The sequence below is a fragment of the Sus scrofa genome, chromosome 6, assembly GCF_054392235.1.
Source record: "Sus scrofa isolate SSC_HxYL_T2T_F1_AM1 chromosome 6, Sscrofa_HxYL_maternal_Yorkshire_Landrace_v2.0, whole genome shotgun sequence".
NCBI classification, from domain to species: domain Eukaryota; kingdom Metazoa; phylum Chordata; class Mammalia; order Artiodactyla; family Suidae; genus Sus; species Sus scrofa.
In genome coordinates, this window is record NC_139388.1 from 15,053,391 (window position 1) to 15,075,126 (window position 21,736).

Consider the following 21,736-nt stretch of genomic DNA (forward strand, 5'->3'; position numbering starts at 1 on the left):
GTGAGGTGGTACCTCATAGTAGTTCTGATTTTCATTTCTCTAATAATTAGTGATGTCGAGCATTTTTTTATGTGCTTGTTGGCCATCTCTACATCTTCTTTTCTCGTCTATTCAGGTTGTTTCCCATTTTTCAACTGCATTGTTGGGTTTTTTGCTCTTGCGTTGTATAAGTTGTCTGTCTATTTTAGAGATTAAGCTCTTGTCAGTAGGTACCTCAGAAAATTAAATATAGAACTACCATATGACCCAGCAATCCCACTCTTGGGCATATATCTGGACAAAACTTTCCTTGAAAAAGATGCATGCACCCGTATGTTCACTGCAGCACTATTCACAATAGCCAAGACATGGAAACAACCTAAATGTCCATTAACAGAAGAATGGATTAAGAAGATGTGGTACATATATACAATGGAATACTACTCAGTCATAAAAAATGAAATAATGCATTTGCAGCAACATGGATAGAACTAGAGACTCTTACACTAAGTGCAGAAATTCAGAAAGAGAAAGACAAATTCCATATGCTATCACTTATATCTGGAATCTAATATATGACACAAATGAAACTTTCCACAGAAAAGAAACACATGGACTTGGAGAAGAGACTTATGGTTGCCCAGGGGGAGGGGGAAGGAATAAGATGGACTGGGGATTTAAGTTAGTAGTTGCCAACCATTGTATTTGGAGTGGAGAAGCACAGGGAACTATATCTAGTCACTTGTGATGGAAAATGATGGAGGATAACGTGAGAAAAAGAGTGTGTGTGTGTGTGTGTGTGTGTGTGACTGGGTCGCTTTGCTGTATAGTAGAAAATTGACAGGATACTGTAAACTAGCTATAACGGAAAAAATAAAATCATTAAAAAATTTAAAAAACAACAAAAAATTTTTTAAAAGTCTACAAATAACAAATGCTGAAGAGGGTGTGGAGAAAAGGGAATCTTCCTACACTGTTGGTGGGAATGTAAGTTGATGTAGCCACTATGGAAAACAATATGGGGGGGGGTCCTTAAAAAATTAAAGTTGCCATATAATCTAGCAAACCCACTCTTAGGCATACATCCAGACAAAACTATAATTCTGAAAGATACATACAATCACCTCAGTGTTCACCTCAGCACTATTCACAATAGCCAAAACATGAAAAGAACCTAAATGTTCATCGACAAATGAAAGGACAAAGAAGATACAGCACATATATAAAATGGAATACTACTCAGCCATAAAAGAGAACAAAATAATGCCATTCACAGTGACGTGGATGCGACTAGAGATTATTATACTATGTGAAGTCAGAAAGACAAATACCATATCACTTATATATGGAATCTGAAATATGGCACAAATGAACCTATCTACAAAACAGAAACAGACCCACAGACAAACAGAACAGACTGTCGTTGCCAAGGGGGAAGGGGGAGGGAGTGGAATGGAAGGGGAGTTTCGGGTTAGTAGATGCAAACTATGGCATTTAGAATGCATAAGCAATGAGGTCCTGCTATATAGCATAGGAAACTATATCCAATCTCTTGGGATACACCATGATGGATGGAAGGTAACATAAGAAAGGGAATGGGTCACTTTGCTGCACAGCAGAAATTTGCAGAACATTCTAAATCAACTTTCTCTAATTTTTAAAAAATGTTTTAAAAAAACATATAAAGTCCAATTAATACAGATGAAATATTAGAAGAACACTAAAAGAGCTAACCCCTAATAGAGCTAAATAGCAATATTCAATAAAAGTTAATGCCATTAAGTTAAAGATAGAAAACTTAGTAGTATGGAAATAAATTTGATATCTGAACCTGATTAACCCTATGTCACTAAGAGGGGGCAACCAGCCCTTGTGCACTTCGTGACAAGATAAAATTGTAGGTACACAACACCACTTAAAAGTATCCTTGCCAAAGCAATCAATTCTATCTAAATGCCAATTTACAGAAAAGTGTGTGGCATAGAGATACAGATAAAAGATAAAATAACCAGCCAAATTCAGAATGTGAAAGATTATAGGAAAATTAAATTGGCATAGAAAAGAAAATGCTAGGAGAGGGACTAGATAGATTGAGAAACTTCAGAGACATATTAAGTAAATGCAATGTGTGAGCCTTATTTAGATCTTCATTTGAATCAACTGTAAAAAGGCATTTTTGAGACAATCTGGAAAATTTAAACAAAGACTAGGTAATGGGTGATATTAATTTTGTTAGGTGTAATAAAGTTCGTATCTGTTAGAGATACTTCATGAATTTGCTTTAAAATACCCCAAGGAAAAAAGTGGAGGATAAAATACGTTCGGCAGAATGTAAATAGTTACAGAATGTATGGGTGAGGGTACACAGAAGGTTGTTAGATAATTTTAATGTGATATATACTTTAAAGTTTTCTATATTAGAAAAGCATAATCAAATAGTGTTCTGCAGACACTTACATTGACATGAGGTAACAAAAAAATATATGTCATAGTGCTTTGCCCTTGAGTTTATAATTCTGCCAAGAAAAATGAAAGAATGGAGAAAACAAGAAAGAACAATGTAAGCAATGCTCAAGTGCAATATAATTTTTTTTTTTTTTTTTTTTTTTGTCTTTTTGGGCCGCTGCTGAGGCATATGTAAGTTTCCAGGCTAGGAGTCGAGTCGGAGCTATGGCTGCAGGCCTATGCCACAGTCACAGCAACACCAAGATCCGAGCCTTATCTGCAACCTACACCACAGCTCTCAGCAATCCATAACCCACTGAGCAAGGTCAAGGATCAAACCCGCGTCCTCATGGATACTAGTTGGTTTGTTACCACTGAGCCATGACGGGAACTCCTCAAATGGACTATAATCTTTAAAAATTATGAACTACTGTGCTGTATACCTGGAACTTATACAACACTGGATATAAATTATACCTCAATGAAAAACTATATATAAAATGCCGTAAATAAAATAAAATGTTCCAGAGAGCAGAAAAATCAATCAATCACAAATTGAATAAATGAAGCAGTAAGTGCAATAAAAATAGCTCCAGGAAGAGATTAACAATACTACAGTTAATGGTTAGTTTTAAGAATGATGTTTATTCTAGCAAAAAAAAAGAAATTTGTTAAGGTATGTTTGTGGTTTTAATTTTCTCACCTACTATAAAGACTAATTGTTCAATCCTGGCATTCACTGGAAACAGAATAGAAACTCCAAGTCTAGACAGGAAAAGCACAACTGTCTTTGCCTAGTAAATTAATTTCATGTTGATGTACAATCTTAAGGAGGAAAAAGATGCAGATACACATATAAACAAAACTGTTTTATCCACAAATATACTGTAGACTTTGAAAAAACAAGTCTTTTCAGCATAATATACAGTTTAGAGAAAAAGAACAATCTCTAAAAAATGTGTTCCTTAACTACATCATAACAAATTTAAGCCAAAAATCAACAATGTGGTTGCAATATTAAATAATATCAAATCCCTGTTAACAGGTTAAACTGATGTTCCTGCACTTGGTATAAATGAACATAGAATGATTACACCTAGTTAATCTACTAAGACACTCTGTAAAGGACACAACAACCCAGATTTCAAGAAAATTAAAGAAACAGCAAGAAACAGCCTTAACACTATTAAGGCATAATCTGTAAACAAGCACACAACCTATACACGAAAATAAGCAGGTTAGCCTATGTTTTGTTTTGTTTTTTAGGACCGTACCTGTGGCATATGGAAGTTCCCAGGCTAGGGGTCAGACAGAACTATAGTTGCCGGCCACAGCCACAGCCACGCCAGATACCAGAAACATCTGTGATCTATACCACAGCAAATCACACCACCAGATCTTTAACCCACTGAGAGAGCCCAGGGATTGAACCTGAATCCTCATGGATAATAGTCGGGTTCATTACCACTGAGCCACAATGAGAACTCCTAGACTTATATAAAACTTTTAGGTGAGTGAAATTAAATGTTAACGTATGCGCAGTGACAGAGAGTTCCTAAACAGTTTTACTAATAAAGAACAGCTGGCATTTTCCATATCTGTGGCCATAAAGTAGCTTCACTTCTTTCCAAAACATCCCAGTATAAACTTATACTTACCCAAAAATAAGTTACCTTCATTTTCTGTATTAGCCAAAACTAAGAAAAAAACAACTAACAGAATGGGGGGAGAGGGGGAAATCCTCCTTCCTGAAAAATGTTATATAAACTTTCATATAACCAAAGAATGTACTGACTGGAAGGGCAAAATAATAACTAACAACTTATTACAAATTTATTGAAGAGTATTGCTTTTTAATTACATGACCTAAAACATACAAACAGGGCTTAATACATGTACTATCAAGCATTTAGTTTTTGCTACTTGGCCATTAGGCCAACCCAGAAAAACATTTACCGTTCAAATAGAAATTTATTAGGGAAATGGAAATTTTATACTTATTCTACTACGACCAGCTATAAATGAGTTTTAACTTAAAAAAAAAAAAGGGTGGGGAGACCTATTATCAAATAATTGAGTCTATCTTTTCAACAGTAACTATGTTATAAACAAATTTTCAGCCAAGTCTTGCATATCTGTATCATCTAAGTATAATAATAATTTTTCATCATTTAAAAAAGGGATTAACCTATATTAAATCTAAGTTCTGTTCAAATTGTATCACAATTACAAAAGATATTTAAATAAGGCTCAACTGTACCAATGTAATCAATAAATATTTTTATTTTTCAGAACATAAAAATTAACAGAAAACATTTTATGCTTTGGTTAAAATATTTATAAGCATGTACTGGTCTTATAAAAAATGTTCACCATTTACCGCTTAAAACAATTTAAAATACTGAAGCAAAACTGAAAATCTTTTTCTCTTTTTCAGCTTGGAAAGTAAAAATACACTAAACGAAATATTTTGCCCTTTTTTAAAAATCAAGGAAAAGTATTAAGTGTTTAAACACGGAAAGTAAGATTTTATTGGGTTTATAAATCAACATTTTCATTTCTAAAAGTGTGAGGTATTAACTGATTCCATATATTCACACCATAGTATGATAACTAATGTTAAACTATTCAATTAATGATCTCATCTGGAAATAAAGGATAAGGTTTAGTTCTCAAAACCTGGTTAACAAACGTACCAAGAAACATGTTTTTTCCAACTCTCCTAATATCTTGCTTCTTTCATTCCACTCCAAGATCTTCAGAGTAGAAAAAAACTTTTTTTAACACAAATTTTTTGTTGTTGTTGTCTTTTTAGGGCCGCACCCTCAGCACATGGAGGTTCCCAGTCTAGGGGTCAAATGGGAGCTGTAGCCGCTGGCCTACACCACAGCCACAGCAACACCATCTATGACCTACACCACAGATCATGGCAACACCGGATCCTTAACCCACTGAGCAAGGCCAGGGATGAAACCTGCATCCTCACAGATGCTAGTCAGATTTGTTTCCACCAAGCCACGACGGGAACTCCCAACAGAAATCTTTTTAAACAAAATAACTACCATAAAGATGGAGAAAGTCCACGAAATTGGATTTTAAATTTATTTCAGAAAAGGTATTTTCAACACATTATTTATGCAACATTAAGATAACATACAAAAGCCCTCATTACAATATAAAACTATGGAGCTCCCCGTGACACAGTGGGTTAAGAACCCAGGTGCAGCAGATCAGGTGGCTGCAGAAGCACAGGTTCAATCCCCAGCCTGGGACAGTGGGTTAAAGGATCCTGCATTGCTGCAGCTGCAGTGTAGGGAACTTTCATATGCCACAGGTGTAGCCAAAAAAAAAAAAAACAAATAAACAGACTTTTTCCTTAGGGAGAACAAAAATTAATATTGAAACTAAAAGTATAAAACTTCTTTCTCTAAGTTCATTAGGAAACACATCTGTGATGTTTAAGTTTTCTAGCTGTTAAAAATTCTTGTCAAAGAGCATCACAATTAAGTTAAAAATCATAAGACCTACCAAAAAAAGTTTTTTAAATAGCAGTAACTACCTTGATAAACTATACAAACTATCTCTCACCTCACTGTCCTTCTCTACTTTATTCATTTTTGGGACAGCTCTTTTCTTCCCCTTTTTCTCAAAGAGAAATTCCTATAAATCACTGGTACCTATCAGGTATCCAGTTCAATTTGAACCTTCAAGCTGTTCTCATATTTCAAGCAAATATAAATCCAATAAACTAGATAAACAGCAAATGATCTCAAACAGCGGATTAAAAATCAAAACACATTCTAGTATACACCAGCGTGTTATATATTCCAACACAGGTTAATGTTCTCTTCTAAGCACTCAATACTTATTTGAGGGGCCTAAAGTAAAATTTTAATACCAGAACCTGGACCTAGGCTTTCAGCTTTATTATAGTCAACTGGTTTTTAAAAAGAATAAACTAAGTGATTACATTGGACTAAAGCAAACAAAGCATAAAGACTATTAAGTGCAAAATGGTTTCCCAAGAGTGGTTTTTAATTCTCTCTTGGTAACCAATTTTCTATCAGATTTCTATCACTATATAACTGTAACATCTTCCATAAAATCACCAGTAGGAAATCACATTTCTTTCAGAAGTCTACCTGCAGGACTCAAACCCTCCCAGGCAAGAACTAAATCTACCCCCTTCCTCCCTCTCTTAAGTATTCAATTTCTTTCCCGAAGTAAAGCTTCCATAAATATTACAACACTAAGGACTAGATTTTTAATGAATACAAATCAGAGGAAATGAAGGAACATTAACGCCCATTCAAACCCTCCTTTAAAAAAAAAAAAAAGTGTTTCTAAGCTATATTTTTAACTTACCCCATGATTCTCTTTTAAAAAAATGAACACAAAATCTTTCTGCTAATGACTTTATTCATGACTCTATAATGGAACTTAAAATAGCAAAGAACATGAAAAAAATCAGATTAATATTTATCAACCGAATACATCAAAGAATGTCTTTTTCATAAAACTAACAAAAATGTCTAAAACGTACATGTGAAAATACAAATATTTTCCACTTTAATTTCAAAGTAATGAAGACCTGCTTAATACAATCGGCCAGAATAGCCCACTTATACTGGCAAATACATATAATTCAAAAGAAATCAAACATAACTGATAAAATAACCCTCTCCCGGTTAATCTTTTGGTAAAGTGCTACTTTCATCCTGAAAAAAAGAGTACTATTAGTAAAGACTAAAAATTTCTAAATGTTATACCATCATTCGGAAAGTGTTAAATTTTTTCTTCAATATTCACTATATTCATCACATTCATATGTCCCCAATACGAATAAGCCATAAATACTGAATGACCATAAACACTATTTTGTAATTTGAAAAAATCTTTTCATTCTCAGTTGTTTCCCAGAAGTTCAAAATTACGACAGTTGCTAAATGAAGAACTTTCATGATAGAGGAGTGTTTAAGACACAATAATTTCTCATTGTTTTAAACATGATCTTTGGTTTGAAGCTGTCCTGATATCCTTTCTGGTTTGATGGCTGTGGTTGTAAAATATTTACAGAACACCACGGTAGCTTCATTTGAACCACAGGAGTAAATTGGATCAATGACCTAAAGGCAATGAGTGGCACATATCAGGATGTCTGGCAAGATGAGTTCCTCAAATCCACATTAAGGGAAAACAGTGTTGCTGAAGAGTGGCTCATCTACTTTCATCAGCAATCTCCATCAATTCATTAACGGTATTAGCCACTGAGAAAAAATCAGTTGGAAAAAAATCTAATTTGAACGAAGGCACACAGGTGCAATTCTTAAGCAGATAAGTAAGACCAACTAAACTGCATACGCAGACATGGGTGTGTTCACCCCACGCACATACACAACTCTTAAGTTTGAGGCTGAATATCATCACTGCACAGAATCTACCACATGGAAAACTCGCTGCCGTGAGTGTGTGTGTGCTAGAGGTCAGAACTAGCTGACGGCTTTTCAGAACTAGCTGACGGCTTTCCAGAAATAATGAGACTTTAAATGATGCAAAAGTTGGCCTTTCCTCAAAATAAACGCTTTTAAATTAGTAGCATAAGGTTGCAATAACAATGGCAACTGTAAGAAGCCATAAAGTTTAAATCTCAGAAAGGATGAGTTCAATTTCACAACTGAAGGCTGCTGATTTCTTCTCTCTCTCCTTGAATAATCAAATGCAAATGCCTTTTAGCAATGGCAGCATTCAAATCCCACAAAAAATCCAGTAGTGAGCCCTTCAGGAGCACCTCCATTGGCACAAACTGTAAAACCTGCTGGGGTGTGTCAGAGTTAACCGAAGCACCCAACAACTCATTCACATTCTGCAGATATTGGAAAACTGGATTTGGAAGGTCCTGATAACCAACACATAGCAGGACTGCACAAGTGTTCAGGGGCTCAGAGGATACAGGACAAGAAAACGTGATGAATCTAAAACAGCTGTGGAGTACAAAGATCAAACCAGCCATAAATCTTGTAAAACAAGAAAGTATAGGCAAAATCATAACATCTCCCACACGAAGCTGCTGCAATGAATGTAGAAGGCAGTCCAAAAATAACTGCTGGTATGCTGGGTCTCCATCATGAAGCAATGAACAGCTACAAGTCATGAGTTCAGCTGATTCCAGGAGATGAACTTCCAATGGTATACGCATTTTGATATCATGGAGCGTTGGAAAACCCACAAGCAGGCACTTTATGTGGTTGCTAGGTTCTACATCCTGTTCATCCTGAAGGCACTTGGTAAGGCTAAACAACTCAGAAAATATCAATTCTTCAGAAAAAACGTGACAAGAACAATACTGATGTTTTGGTTTAAGTTTGGAATCCAAATTCAAGGCTCCTCCTAATGACTTTTCAACTGCTTCATTAAGAGCCTTTAAAATTTCACCATCACAGAAAGGGGAACACTTTACCTTTGGCAGTTTCTTTCCCTGTAAAATCTGCCATAAATGACACTCGAGATTGGAAGCTGTCCCTTCTAAAACAGAACTCTGCCCAGGATGATATTCAACATGTTCTTCAGCCCAACTATTAAAGTACCCTTTGGCCACCTTATCTTTCCATGAAAGGGTTTCCAGCATTTTCCTTTCATTATACGTTTTAAAATACCTGTTCCTCTGCCCAAACCATTTTGTATTTGTACTACAACCAATATTAGATTTTTTTACTAGCCAATTATTTCTAGAAAGAGGCTTCAACTGAAACTTTTGCATGAAATACTGAACAGCATAATCCCTTAAACTATTCAGCTTTGCTTGTTCCCCTTTTCCCATGCACTCAAACAGACGAATGTTCTCAGAAATGGTCTCCAGCTGGTATTTATGAAAGAACATACAACATTCTTCATGTCTTTTAAGAAAAGATTTGGGAATCAGGTGATGGGGAAAGAGAGCTTTCCTGGTCATTTCAGACCCAAAATTGAGCACCATCTTAGACAACAGAGGATCGACTGCCTCTCTTCCCTTATAGCAGAGACATACTACATAGACTTCTGAGTTTCCTGCCTTGCTAGTAGCAGGTTTGAAAACATGGACTTGGTCAAAAGAACAGTTTAGCAGGTACATCAGGTTTATGGAACAATGTTCAAACAAAGTAAACATCTTCAGAACAAAAGAGCCACCATTTCCAAGAGTCATCAGGGCAGTGACAACTTCACAGTAATGCAAAGAAGAGACTAAAGCTTCTTGTTCACCTGGGTTTCCTTGGCAATCAAAACTTCCATCTGCAGTGATCAAGTGAACAGTAGCCATGCTGCTTATGAAATTCTGAAGTCCAGTCAGATATTTCACGGTCATGATATCCCCGGTGTTATCTGGACCAAAGTACCAGCAATGCAAGGTATTTGCAATAAGTCGGTCATCCATAATCATCATAAGATTGTCATTTGCTTCATGGTATGGATTCAGAGTATTAGCTACCCAACTCCACTCACAAGGGAATCGATGGGATTTTAAGTAGTGATTGAGACTAGCTATAAAAGCTCCAGGAGCTTCACAAAGGTGGAGAGAATTCAGTTTTCCATTCTGAAAAGCTTCCTGAGGAACAAGTGGAAAGCTGCACAAAATTTCATGAAACTTGCACCACGCTTGAGTACAAAGTTCAGCATTCATAGATTTCCTCACATGAGAAATTATTTTCCCAGCTTTATTAGTGAAAGCCGTGTGCTCGTGCCACTCATCCAGTTTCTTATCACTAAGCAAGTTTTTTACTTCATTTAGGGAGTTCTTCAAATCAAGAAATGCATTAAATTCCATGTGGTCACAGGTGAAAAGCTCACTGGGATCTGGTAACTGCCACTCATTATTAGGTGACTTACCATAAGAAAAGTTCTTGGCAAAAAGTTCAAAAATGTCAGCAAGAATATCTGGGCTGAATGTCTCAGGACTTGAACCCAGTGGTGGCTTTCTGCACTTATTCATTTTCAAATTAAATTAAAATCTAGAAAAAGAAAACACATAATTAAATGACTCAAATTTATTAGTGAGTGAAATCTCATCCACAGCAAGTGGGATCACACTCATGACAAACCACATAAAATGGGAAGATAAATGTCAGCACCATTCATTACATAATGAGGCAATCTGTCATAAAGAAAGAGTAAAGGTTTTGATATCCAACAGGCCAAGGCTCAAACTCCAGCACTGCCACTTACAGTTTGGTAAGTGCCCTGAGCAAATAACATTACATCTCAGTTTCTTAAAAATTGAGGTATCACTTTTTTAGGTGAGGGTAAAACATGCTAGCATATAAAAAGCATATACCAAAAAATATTCATCAGCGAATGGCAGCTTTTAATACCAAAGTAAACCATCTAGCTCCTCCCCAAAGTTCTCCTCTAACCATGGCTGAGATACTACCCACAGGGCCTCAAACATTTGCTCAAACTAAGATTCATCCCTGAATGACCTCTGATCAAATTCTAACAAATGATTTTTAGCTTTTTTTTTAAGCTCCCTCTAAATCTCACTTCTTTCCAGAAGAGGTTGCTGCACCTAAACCCAGCACTAGTCCTGCTACCAGACTTCTCTGCCACCACCCACTTACTCACCTACCAGGACTGCCAAATATGTTCTCTGTCCACATCACACTCTCTTGCTAAGTCAGGCACTTTGGTGGTACCAACACCTGTACAGGCCACCAACTGACACTCGTCACCATACTGCTTATTAACTGTGATATAACAGACGGGTTAGTCTCCTGCCAGTGCTTAAACTGACCTATAGTTCATCCAGGCATGTCTCTAAAATACAGATTCCTGTCTCACCGTGTTGGTCAGACAGCTCCATGCTGACAGTCTGACAGTACTATTATTTTTTCTTGCCACAAAAACTTAAGACACTTCAATAGAGTAATTTTTTTTTTTTTTTTTTTTGGGTCTTTTCTAGGGCCGCACCCGAGGCATATGGAGGTTCCCAGGCCAGGGGTCTAATTCGAGCTGTAGCCACCGGCCCGCGCCAGAGCCACAGTAACACGGGATCCGAGCCGCATCTGCAACCTATACCACAGCTCATGGCGATGCCGGATCCTTAACCCACTGACCGAGGCCAGGGATCAAACCCGAAACCTCATGGTTCCTAGTCAGATTCGTTAACCACTGAGCCACAACGGGAACTCCTAGAACAACTTTTTTTTTAATTTTAGGGCCGCACCCACAGCATACTGAAGTTCCCAGGCCAGGCACTGAATCCTAGCCACATCTGCAAACTACACCACAGCTGTGGCAACATCAGATCCTTTAATGCGCTGCACCAGGGATCAAACCGCACCACCGCAGCAACTCGAGCTGCTACAGTCAGATTCTTAACCCACTGCACCAAAGCAGGAACTCTGAGAGAATAATTTTAAACTGAACAAATACCCTTACTGACTATACCTATTACAAATAGTCACCCTACAATCTGTGTTCTAACACTGCCTAAGAAACCAAAAACATCTGTCCACTGGAAAAAGAAAGGGGTATAAAAAATGTAAGGCTTAAAGGCAGAGTGTTCGAAAATCTAAATTCCAGCAGATAAGCAATGAGTACTACATGGCACTTGTTGACACAGTGGTAATCAAGAGGTGCTTTATGGGATCTACTTAGCATATTCAATACATTCTATACCGGTCTGATGATTAAGAGTGGAGTTAAGGGTGAGATAGCACTACAAAAAATACAGTAACAGCCAGAAGAATATATTCTATTAGCATTTTTGTACTGTTCTTTTTTTTCCACAGTTTAATATATTTAATATATTTGATGGTATTAAATAATTAGTTATTACCCTATATCTATTTTATTCTGTACTGTTAACACACTTTTTTATACTTTTATATTTTGTTTAAATTGTTTATAAGTCTTCTCGCTTCTTAAAATATCTCCCTAGTCATTTCTGTTTAACACAATATATTTACATACTGCATGAAAATTGTGGATAAGAGTCACAATTACCTATTAACATCTTTTTCTTATCTTAAATCTATTTTTTTACTGGTAGAAGCTATATTTAGACAAGTTTCTGAAAGAAATTTCTGAAAGAAGAGGCAAAAAGGAGGCATTTTCACACTCACTAAAACTGTAAATAAATGCAAATTAAAGTTTCTTACAAAAAATTATTCTATCCTAATTCACACTGTGCTCACTGGAAACTACAAACACTTTTACAAACATCTCAACTATTCCCTATTTTTGAAAAAGTCTGATTTGAGTAATTAAACTCACATACTAATTAATGGCTGGAGGTAAGCTCTGAAATCTTACCTAATAGGCAATTACTTTCACAGGAAAACAACTAGTGATTCAAACATCCCCCTTGTTCATGACTATACCTGTGGCGCATGGACCAAAATCATATATATTTGCATATAAATTATATATTGAATGATGTTCAGATCGGTAATCCACAACTTATCTAAATATTGTTTCCTACTATCAAATTTCCAGAATCCAACCACTTCTCACCCACCTCCAGCTACAAGCCTCCTGACTGTCCACACTGTCAACTCTCTCCTAGATTACTATCATAGCCTTCTCACTGGTCTCTTTGCTATCCTTACTTTATACATTCTATTCTGAACACACTGACCAGAGTAACCTTGTAAAATCTAGAGTGTATTGCTGCTCTGCTCAAAACTGCTGCAACGTGTTTGTTCCCCATTTCATTCAAACTGCCCAAGTCTTTATTTAGAGTAACCTCCAAGGCCCTAGAAGAGGTATGCCCTCCAGCCCCGCCCTATCTCTCACCCAATTTTCTAATACTACCCCTCTGATACTCATTGTGTTCCAGCTACACAGGTTTTCCTGCTGTTCCCTGAAGTCCCTAGGCACACTGCTACTGGAAAATCTTTGCATAGGTCATAGGGCCCTCTGCCTGGAATGCTCTTCCCTCATTTCTTCATCTCCCTCACGTATTTACACAAAAGTCATTTTCTCTGTGAAATCTGCCCTGACATCCGAATTTAAACCAGCACCTTGCATTACCAATAGTAAAAGTGAGCACCTAGCTTTATTTTTTTTTTCCTTTTTTCTGTGGCCCTCTCTTCCTTCTAATATGTAATTTACTTATTTATGTTTACTGTTTATTACTTGTCTTCCCAAAACTACAATCTAAGCTCCAGAGGGCAGGGATCCTTGTTTTGTTTACCCATTTATCATCCCAAGAGGCTAGAACAGTGCTTATTACAAACAATAAGTATCTCTCCAACAACTGGCACAAAAGGCGCTCCACTGATTAGGTTGTGAATGTTTAAGTCATAATAATACACTTCAACTTGACTCTACCACCTCGAGGTACAACAACAAAAAAGCTTGTGCTTTAGGGGATATAAGGGAAAAGTTTCCAGTGTGTTTCTTTGTCCCTTTCATTAAGGAATCCATAGAGCTTTGTGGCATCATAATTCTGCAACGAGGGTATTGCCATTCTTCTTGTGCAGAGTCGAGTAGGAAATCATGTAACCCCCGCCTAAAGCTACACGGGAATAAGTGCAAAATTCACCAGCCTAACACAAAACCGCCAAGATCTCAACAGTTGTCACCGCTTCAATTAACACATACAAAGGAGTTTTAGAAGTGTTTCCACCAACTCCTGCTCCCAGCAACGGTGAAAATAATGCCGAGTGGGTAACCAGCGCATTACTCTGGGCCAGGGGCACCCAAGACCTCGTTTCTTCTGGTGGAAGTGAGTCCCAAGCTCCACTCTAGCGGCCCGCTCCCTGACCCGGAGAAACTTCAGTCCCAGTCCCTGCCTCTCCCGCCCGAAAAGTTGAAGGAGGTAAGGGCTCCGAACCCGGGCCAGGATTACCTTCGCTCACGCCCACCTCAGCCCCCAGGGTCTAGGGCGGCTGCGCTTCACTCACTCTCCTCACTGGAGGAGGGCATTCTCCCCTAAGACTCCCAGGGAAGATTCCCGGGAGCGACGCCCCTTCAGGTCTTCGGCGCCCCACCCCCGCAACAGTGACGGGAAGTGGCGCGCTCAGAGGACCGGAAGGAGGGCTGGAAAGATGCAGGGCACCGCCCTCAGGACGGCCAGAGCGGAAGCATTCCCCACGGCCGCGCCGCCGCCGAACGCCGGCCGACTGCAGCCCGGAGAGCCCCGACACACGTACTGCGCGTGCGCCTCGAGGCAGGCTGGCGTCACGCGTCAACGTTACGCACGCCGGCTACTCGCGCAGCGCGGAAACCTCACCTCTGCAAGTTTCGCTTTTCAGCCTCCCGCCCTAAGGGCTGTATGGCACCTGCGCGCGCTGAAGAGGCGTCCTTTGGCCCCGCCCCTTTGTGGGTGGAGGCGTAGGATGGGGCGGGGCCAATCGTTCTTGGATAAGCTGGTCACGCCCACCAGGGCCCTTGCTGTCCGAGGCTTTTAATCGCTCTCCGGTCGAAGATAAAGCAAGCGCTCAAAGAACAATTTGAAATTAAAAAGCCAGACTAGGGAAATTTTGAGATAACACTCTGTTATAACATATATATGTTTATAAACCAGTAGGAAAAGAAACCCTCTGAAGAAAAATGGGAGAAGGTTTGCATAGGCCATCTAAAAGTAAAATAGCAAACAGGGATATGGTACAAAGTTTAAAAAAAAAAAAAAGAATTGGAAATGAAAACAATCAGTTTTCATTTAGCACAGATTTTTAAAAGCTCCATAATGGCCACTGTTGATGAATCTATGGAGAAACAGGTTTACATCCTGTGGGTAAGAGTAAAATTTGCCTTGCAGATGGCATACCTCAAAATGGCCTTGCACCTTAATCCGGCAGTTACCACTCCTAGCAGTTTATCTTTAGGAAACAAACAGCTGGCTCACTTTAGACAAAATGTGTCATAACAAGAACAAAAAATAGAAGATAATTTCCTCTAAATGCCTGCTTTAAGAGAATTAAATTATGGTACATCCATATAACAAAATACCATGCAACCCTTAGTAGGCTGTATGTACCAACACAGTATTATGTGAAAATAGGAGAATACAGTACTTTCCATGACTGGTCTCAGCTCTTTAACTCTCTGGGTCTCAGTTTGCTCATCTGGAGATAAGGAAAATGGCTATGTCCATGAAAAATTTTCTTCCAGAAAATGCATTAATGGAGAAAAAGTCTTTAAAAAAAAAAAACGGTGCTAGGATATTTGGATATCCATATGGAAAAAACTTTATTTGGACTCTTACCTCACAGATTTCATTTGGATTGCCAATCTATATTTTAAATCTATATATAAGAATGGACTTCCTGTGTGGCCCACAGCATAACTATCTTTAACATAAGAAAACATGAGGGAATATCTTCGTGACCTTGAAGTGGGCAAAAATTTATAAAAGGAGAGAAAAAGTCCTCTATCAACTGAACTACATTAAAATTCACCAATTCATCATAAGATACTACTGAGTGAAAAGGCAACCTATAAAATGAGAGGAGATATTTACCATACATATATCCGACAAAGGACCTCAATCTAGAGTATGTAACTCCTATAAAAAAATGAGAAAAGATGTCCCACTGGAAAAATGGGCAAAATACCAGAACAAAAACTTCACAAAAAGATGATAACCGAAAGACTAAGAAACATATGAAAAGATGCTCAACTTCATTAGTCTTTGGGAAAATATAAACAAAACCCATAATGAAATATAATTACACACTGACTAGCTAAAATGAAACACTGAAGATATGGGTTATAGAATTTGAGGGGACCAATGGAAAATTGGAAGAAAAAGATCTTCCAAGATTTTCCAGACTCACAGATTGGTTTTCTTTTTTTCAAGGTATAATTTACATATAGTCAAATGCTGAGATCTTAAGTGTGCTATTCAACCACTTTTGCCTACTGCCTATCAAGTATTCAAAAAAACTCCCTTGAGCCCCTTTGCCATCAGTCTTCCACCAAGAAGCAACCAGTAATCTGTTTTCTAACACTATAGTTTAGTTTTGCCTATTCTAAAATGTCATATAAATTCTATCATTAGTTTACAGTTTTTAGTTTCCAGCCCCTTTCCACTCAATGTAATTACATATATAAATTTATGTATCAGTGTAAATATATATAGTAAGGGAGAAAAAAGTCTTTCTCTTCTACCCTTCTAGGTTCTCAGCTGGGACTCTGTAACAAAAGATAGATTACCAAGAGAAAGGCATATAAATTTATTAATGTTTTGTGTGACATGGGAACCTTCACAAGGAAATGAAGATTTGAGGAAACTGTTAAACCCGAGTGTTTTTATACTAGGTTTGATGAAAAGTGGAAAGTCGTGGGAAAATGTAACAAATAAGTATGAGCTACGAGTGGTAAACTGGGGGAAGTTTGGGGAGCTGTGTTTGTCCAGATTCCTCTATATGTCCTTTTGTTTTGGAGATAAGGATTTTTCTTTCCTCCAAGGATAGAGAGGGCATCCCTAACCCAATTTTCTTCTGATCAGCTTTGGGGCAAGTTTAGAGAGTCTTTCCTGTACCTATCATTTCTCCAATTTCTTTAACTCAAAATATTCACTGTGCCAAGGCACCACACTGCGGAGCAGTGCATCCTGAACCTTTTCATCTATGTTGTCTTATGCATCTGTAGTTTGTTCCTTTTTAGTGATAGGTAGATGCCATTGTATGGAGAGACCACAGTTTATTTTATTTTTATTTTTGCTTTTTAGGGCCACACCCATAGCATACAGAGGTTCCCAGGCTAAGGGATGAGTGGGAGTTAGAGCCACTGGCCTACACCACAGCCACAGCAATGCAGGATCTGAGCTGTGTCTGTGACCCACACCACAGCTCACGGCAACGATGGATCCTTAACCCACTGAGTAAGGCCACAACCTCCTTGTTTCTGGTCAGATTTGTTTCTGCTGCACCACAATGGGAACTTCAAGAACATAATTATTAAAGAAAGAAAATATGGTAAAAATTGTAACCAATTTGTCTATCCAAGTATGGGTAGAACATCTACATGGTGGTATTTGTAGGAAAGTGCTTGAAAACAGCAACCTAGTCTTTTTTTTTCTTACTGTTTAGAAACTAAAAATTACTAAAACCAATAAATTTTTAAACACAAATGCAAAAATTCTAAATAACATCTTGTTATAGCAGTTTTGTCTGTTTTGGGTGCTATCACACACAATTAAACATCATTCTGCATTTTATTTTTATTTTATTTTATTTTTTGTCTTTTTGCCTTTTCTGGGGCCGCTCCCCATGGCATATGGAGATTCCCAGGCTAGGGGTCGATTCGGAGCTGTAGCCACCGGCCTCTGCCAGAGCCACAGCAACGCGGGATCCAAGCCGCATCTGCAACCTACACCACAGCTCACGGCAACGCCGGATCCTCAACCCACTGAGCAAGGGCAGGGGCTGAACCTGCAACCTCATGGTTGCTAGTTGGATTCGTTAACCACTGCGCCATGATGGGAACCCCAAGACATGGTCCACTCTTGAAGCATTAATCATTTCATCACAGACACGAGATGTTAACAACAACAATAACAAAATTATACAACTAAGCGCTGTATTACATGGTAGGTTAAGTGTTGTAGGAAGTGGGAATGCAGTAGGGAAAAGATGAGAAAAAGAGAATCATTTTTCCTTTAGGAGATTATTACTTGGGGAGAGGGAGTACCAGCCAAGCTAAAGAAAATAACAGATGAAAAAATACTGAAGACAAAGGATAACTGCAGAAAAGGGATGGAAAGTCAGTAAGATCCAATGTCCTATAGGGAGTGTCTTAGTTCAGGCAGATATAACAAAATACAGACTGGGTATCTTTTTTTTTTTTTTAAACTCCTTTTTCTGTCTCGCCCTTGGCACAACTATGGAAGTTCCTAGGCCAGGGATCAAATCCAAGACACAGCTGCAACACCGGACCCTTAACTCACTGTGCCAAGCTGGGGACCCAACTGGCATCACCACAGAGACAAACCCACTGTGCCACAGTGTGAACTCCTAGACTGGGTATCTTAAACAACAGAAATTTGTTTCTCACAATACAAAGTCCAAGATCAAGGCAGAGAGAGAGAGTGAGCAAGCTCTTTGGTCTCTTCTTATGAGGTCATGAATTCTGTCATGGGGGCCCCCTGTCTCATGAACTCATCTAAACCTAACCACCTCCCAAGGCTCCATCTCAAATTCCACATTGAAGGGGGAGGGCCTCAATTTTTGTGGGGACACAATTCACTCCACAGCAAGGAGTGAAAAACCAGAATAAAGAGAATCATGGAGGCCAGGCCGAGGTGCCAGAATCTGCAACAACTGGAGATTGTCAAGAAGAAAGGGATGGACAGGGAGTTTGGGGTTAGTAAGTACAAACTATTGCATTTGAAGTGGATAAGCAACGAGATCCTGCTGTATATCGCAGGGAGCTATATCTAGTCACTTGTGATGGAACGAGGTGGAAGACAATGTGAAAAAAAGAATATATATATATATATAGATGTATGACTGGGTCACTTTGCTGTACAGCAGAAATTGATAAAACATTGTAAATCAACTATAATAGAAAAAAATCTTTAAAAAAAAAAAAGAAGAAAAGGAAAAACTATGTTTTTTATAGAGTTAGAGATGATAGAGGAATAGCCAACCAGAAATATCCTGGAGGCAGTTTAAAATCAGTGGGCGGCTGAAGTTCAAGTGAGAAAATTGAACTGAGGTAACACCTGACCCTGTGAATTTTTAAGTAAGTACTTTGTTACTGTTTATTATTAACAATCATTATATAGTTAATGTAGAAGTGAAATCAATACCAAGAGTTGTTAAAGCACAGCCCTCGGGATTCTTACTGTTAGTAGCTCACTTAGAATTGTCCCTCTTTGGAATATGGTTTCTCTTTTTGAAAGGTTAAGCATATCAGCTCTAGCATCTGAGTGCCTAGGTTAAAATCTCCACCCACTAGCTCTGTAACCTTGGGCTAGGAAGCCCTCCAAGGGTTGCACTGAGGACTAACAAATCAAAGTAAAGTGCTTATTATCGGTCTCTGCACTTAGCCAGTATCTGATGATAGGTGCTCCTGAAAATGTCCATTCTTTTCCGGAGGATAGGGTGCTAAATTCAGACCCACTTTGCAGAGTTTTCTTTCTTTTGCTGTTTCTTTTTATATTCAAAATCCTTAAGAGAGGATGTCTCTTGTGACAAAGCAGGTTAAAGATCCAGTATGGTCACCGTAGCTGCCTGGGGTGCAGCCAAAAAAAAAAAAAAATAGAATAGAGCAGGAGAGGGAAAAGAAGAGGGAGACCCAGGAGAAAAAAGGGAAAACAGAGAAGACAGTTGAGGCCAAAGTATGTCATATCTGCCACTGAGAAGCTGTCAGATGTATCTACTTTCTGACTTAACAGTTTGGGCAGGTTTCAAAGAGTGGAAGGAGGCCCAGGTGGAAAAATGAATGAGCACAGAAATGAACGTGTCCGTGTCTCCAAAACGCAATGTGGATGATAAAGGCAAGTGGCAGAAGTTTTACACTGCCTCACCATTTGTGTGATATTTTAAAATGCATGAAACTGTTCTGTTCGATGCTTATCGATACAAACATAGTAAAAATATGAAAACACAGACGAGGAAGCTGCATGCTAACTTCTCAGAATAGTAACCTCTGGGGAGATGGAAGCAATGGGAAAGAGCCCCCAAAGGGATCTCAGCTGTATCTGCAATCTTTCTATCCTTTTTATTAAGCTCTGAAGCAGTGGCAAAATACTAGCACTTTAAAAATCTAGGTCGTAGATACATGGGTATTATATTATTTTCTAGACTTCTTTGAACGTTTGAAATGTTTCCCCAAAATTTTTAACTTTAAAAAAAGAGGACAATCTACCTCATTCTTAAACCCATTCAAACTCCCATACGCCCGTAGAAACCCGTTTGTTCAGCTAAATCACATGGATGAATAATTTTCAGGAATGAGTATGCTTCTCAGATTCAATTTGAAAAGAGTATAATGAATCTTTTTAAAAATAGATTACGTTTTGTGTTATGTTTACCTTTCCGAAAGGATGTCAAATTCTGGATGCAATTACACATATTACCATATTAGTGAGGTTTTTATTTCATTTCACTTTATTAACACTTGATAGTAATGCCACATTGCAATTAGAGGGTGCTTTGTAATTGACAAACTGATTGTGTATACCTTAAGATCACCAGTAGGTTTCATCACAGGGGCAAACTCTGATTGCTTATTGGTGGCTGCCCAGAGCGCTGTGTTGGGCCAGTTGTGAAACCTTGTCTGGGTTCTGCTGGATGGTCACTGATCAGCTAGGGAGGTGTGTCTAGGACAGGGTTCTTAATGGTGCCCTCTGTGTCCCACTGATACCCTGACACTTAGTCTCTTTCTGCCTCTCTCACTGTTCTTTCTCCATCTCCCTTCACCTATCTCTTCTATCTAGGTGCTAATAAGAATTCCCCTTCCAAACCCTCCTTCCTACACTGTGGTGGGAATGTAAGTTGGTGCAACCACTATGGAAAACAGTATGGAGGTTCTCCAGAAAACTAAAAATAGAATTACCATATGATCCAGCAATCCCACTCTTGGGAATACACTATATTCAAAAAGATACATACAGGAGTTTCCATTGTGGTACAGTAGGTTTGGGATCTGGCATTGTCTCTACAGTGGTGTGGGTTCAATCTCCAGCCCTGTGCAATGGGTTATGGATCCAGTGTCGCTGCAGCTATGAACTATGCCAGGTATAGGTCACAGCTGCGGCTCAGATTCCATCCCTGGCCCAGGAAATTCAGTGTGCTGTGGGTATGGCCAAAAACAAAAAAACAAAAGATATATGCACCCTCTATTCATAGCAGCACTATTCACAATAACAAAGATGTGGAAACAACCTAAATGTCCATAGACATATGAATGAATTAAGAAGATGTGGTACATATATGCAATGGAATACTATTCAGCTACAAAAAAGAATGAAATAATGCCTTCACAGCAACATGGATGCAACTAGAGATTATCATGCTAAGTGAAGTGAGAAGGAGTAAAACAAATACCATATGATATCACTTACATGTAGAATCTAATATATGGCCCAAACAGGAGTTCCCATTATAGTTCAGTGGGTTAAGGACCCAACATAGTCTCCATGAGAATGTGAGTTTGATCCCTGGCCTCACTCAGTGGGGTGGGGATCCAGCACCGCCACAAGCTGCGGAATGGGCCACAGGTGTGGCTCGGATCTGGTGTTGCCACAGCTATGGCATAGGCCTGCAGCAATTCAACCCCTAGCCCAGGAACTTCCATATGCTGTGGGTGTGGCCATAAAAAGAAAAAATATATATGGCACAAATGAACCTTGACAGGTTCTACAAAACACAAAGAGAATAGACTT

The 21,736-nt window shown here is 38.5% G+C and overlaps 2 protein-coding genes across 3 annotated transcripts in view; both read right to left on the reverse strand.

Annotated features, from left to right (window-relative positions):
- The window catches only part of HYDIN (HYDIN axonemal central pair apparatus protein), a 549,453-nt gene that overhangs the window by 424,264 nt on the left and 103,453 nt on the right, over nucleotides 1–21,736 (reverse strand). The window lies entirely within an intron of this gene.
- On the reverse strand, nucleotides 6,826–14,711 carry CMTR2 (cap methyltransferase 2). Of its 2 annotated transcripts, none has more exons than XM_021093816.2 (2): nucleotides 14,633–14,711; nucleotides 6,826–10,406 (listed from the first exon to the last, which is right to left on the reverse strand). In XM_021093816.2, exon 2 carries the CDS (start codon nucleotides 10,385–10,387, stop codon nucleotides 8,093–8,095), a length of 2,295 nt encoding a protein of 764 aa, XP_020949475.2. In that variant the 5' UTR covers nucleotides 10,388–10,406; nucleotides 14,633–14,711; the 3' UTR covers nucleotides 6,826–8,092. The 2 variants fall into 2 exon arrangements, with proteins under 2 accessions (XP_020949475.2, XP_020949474.2); XM_021093815.2 differs by lacking the exon at nucleotides 14,633–14,711 and adding an exon at nucleotides 14,249–14,402.

Coding starts and splice junctions, on each gene's coding strand:
- CMTR2 (XM_021093816.2), bottom strand. CDS start 10,387: ATGAATAAGTGCAGAAAGCCACCACTGGGTTCAAGTCCTGAGACATTC.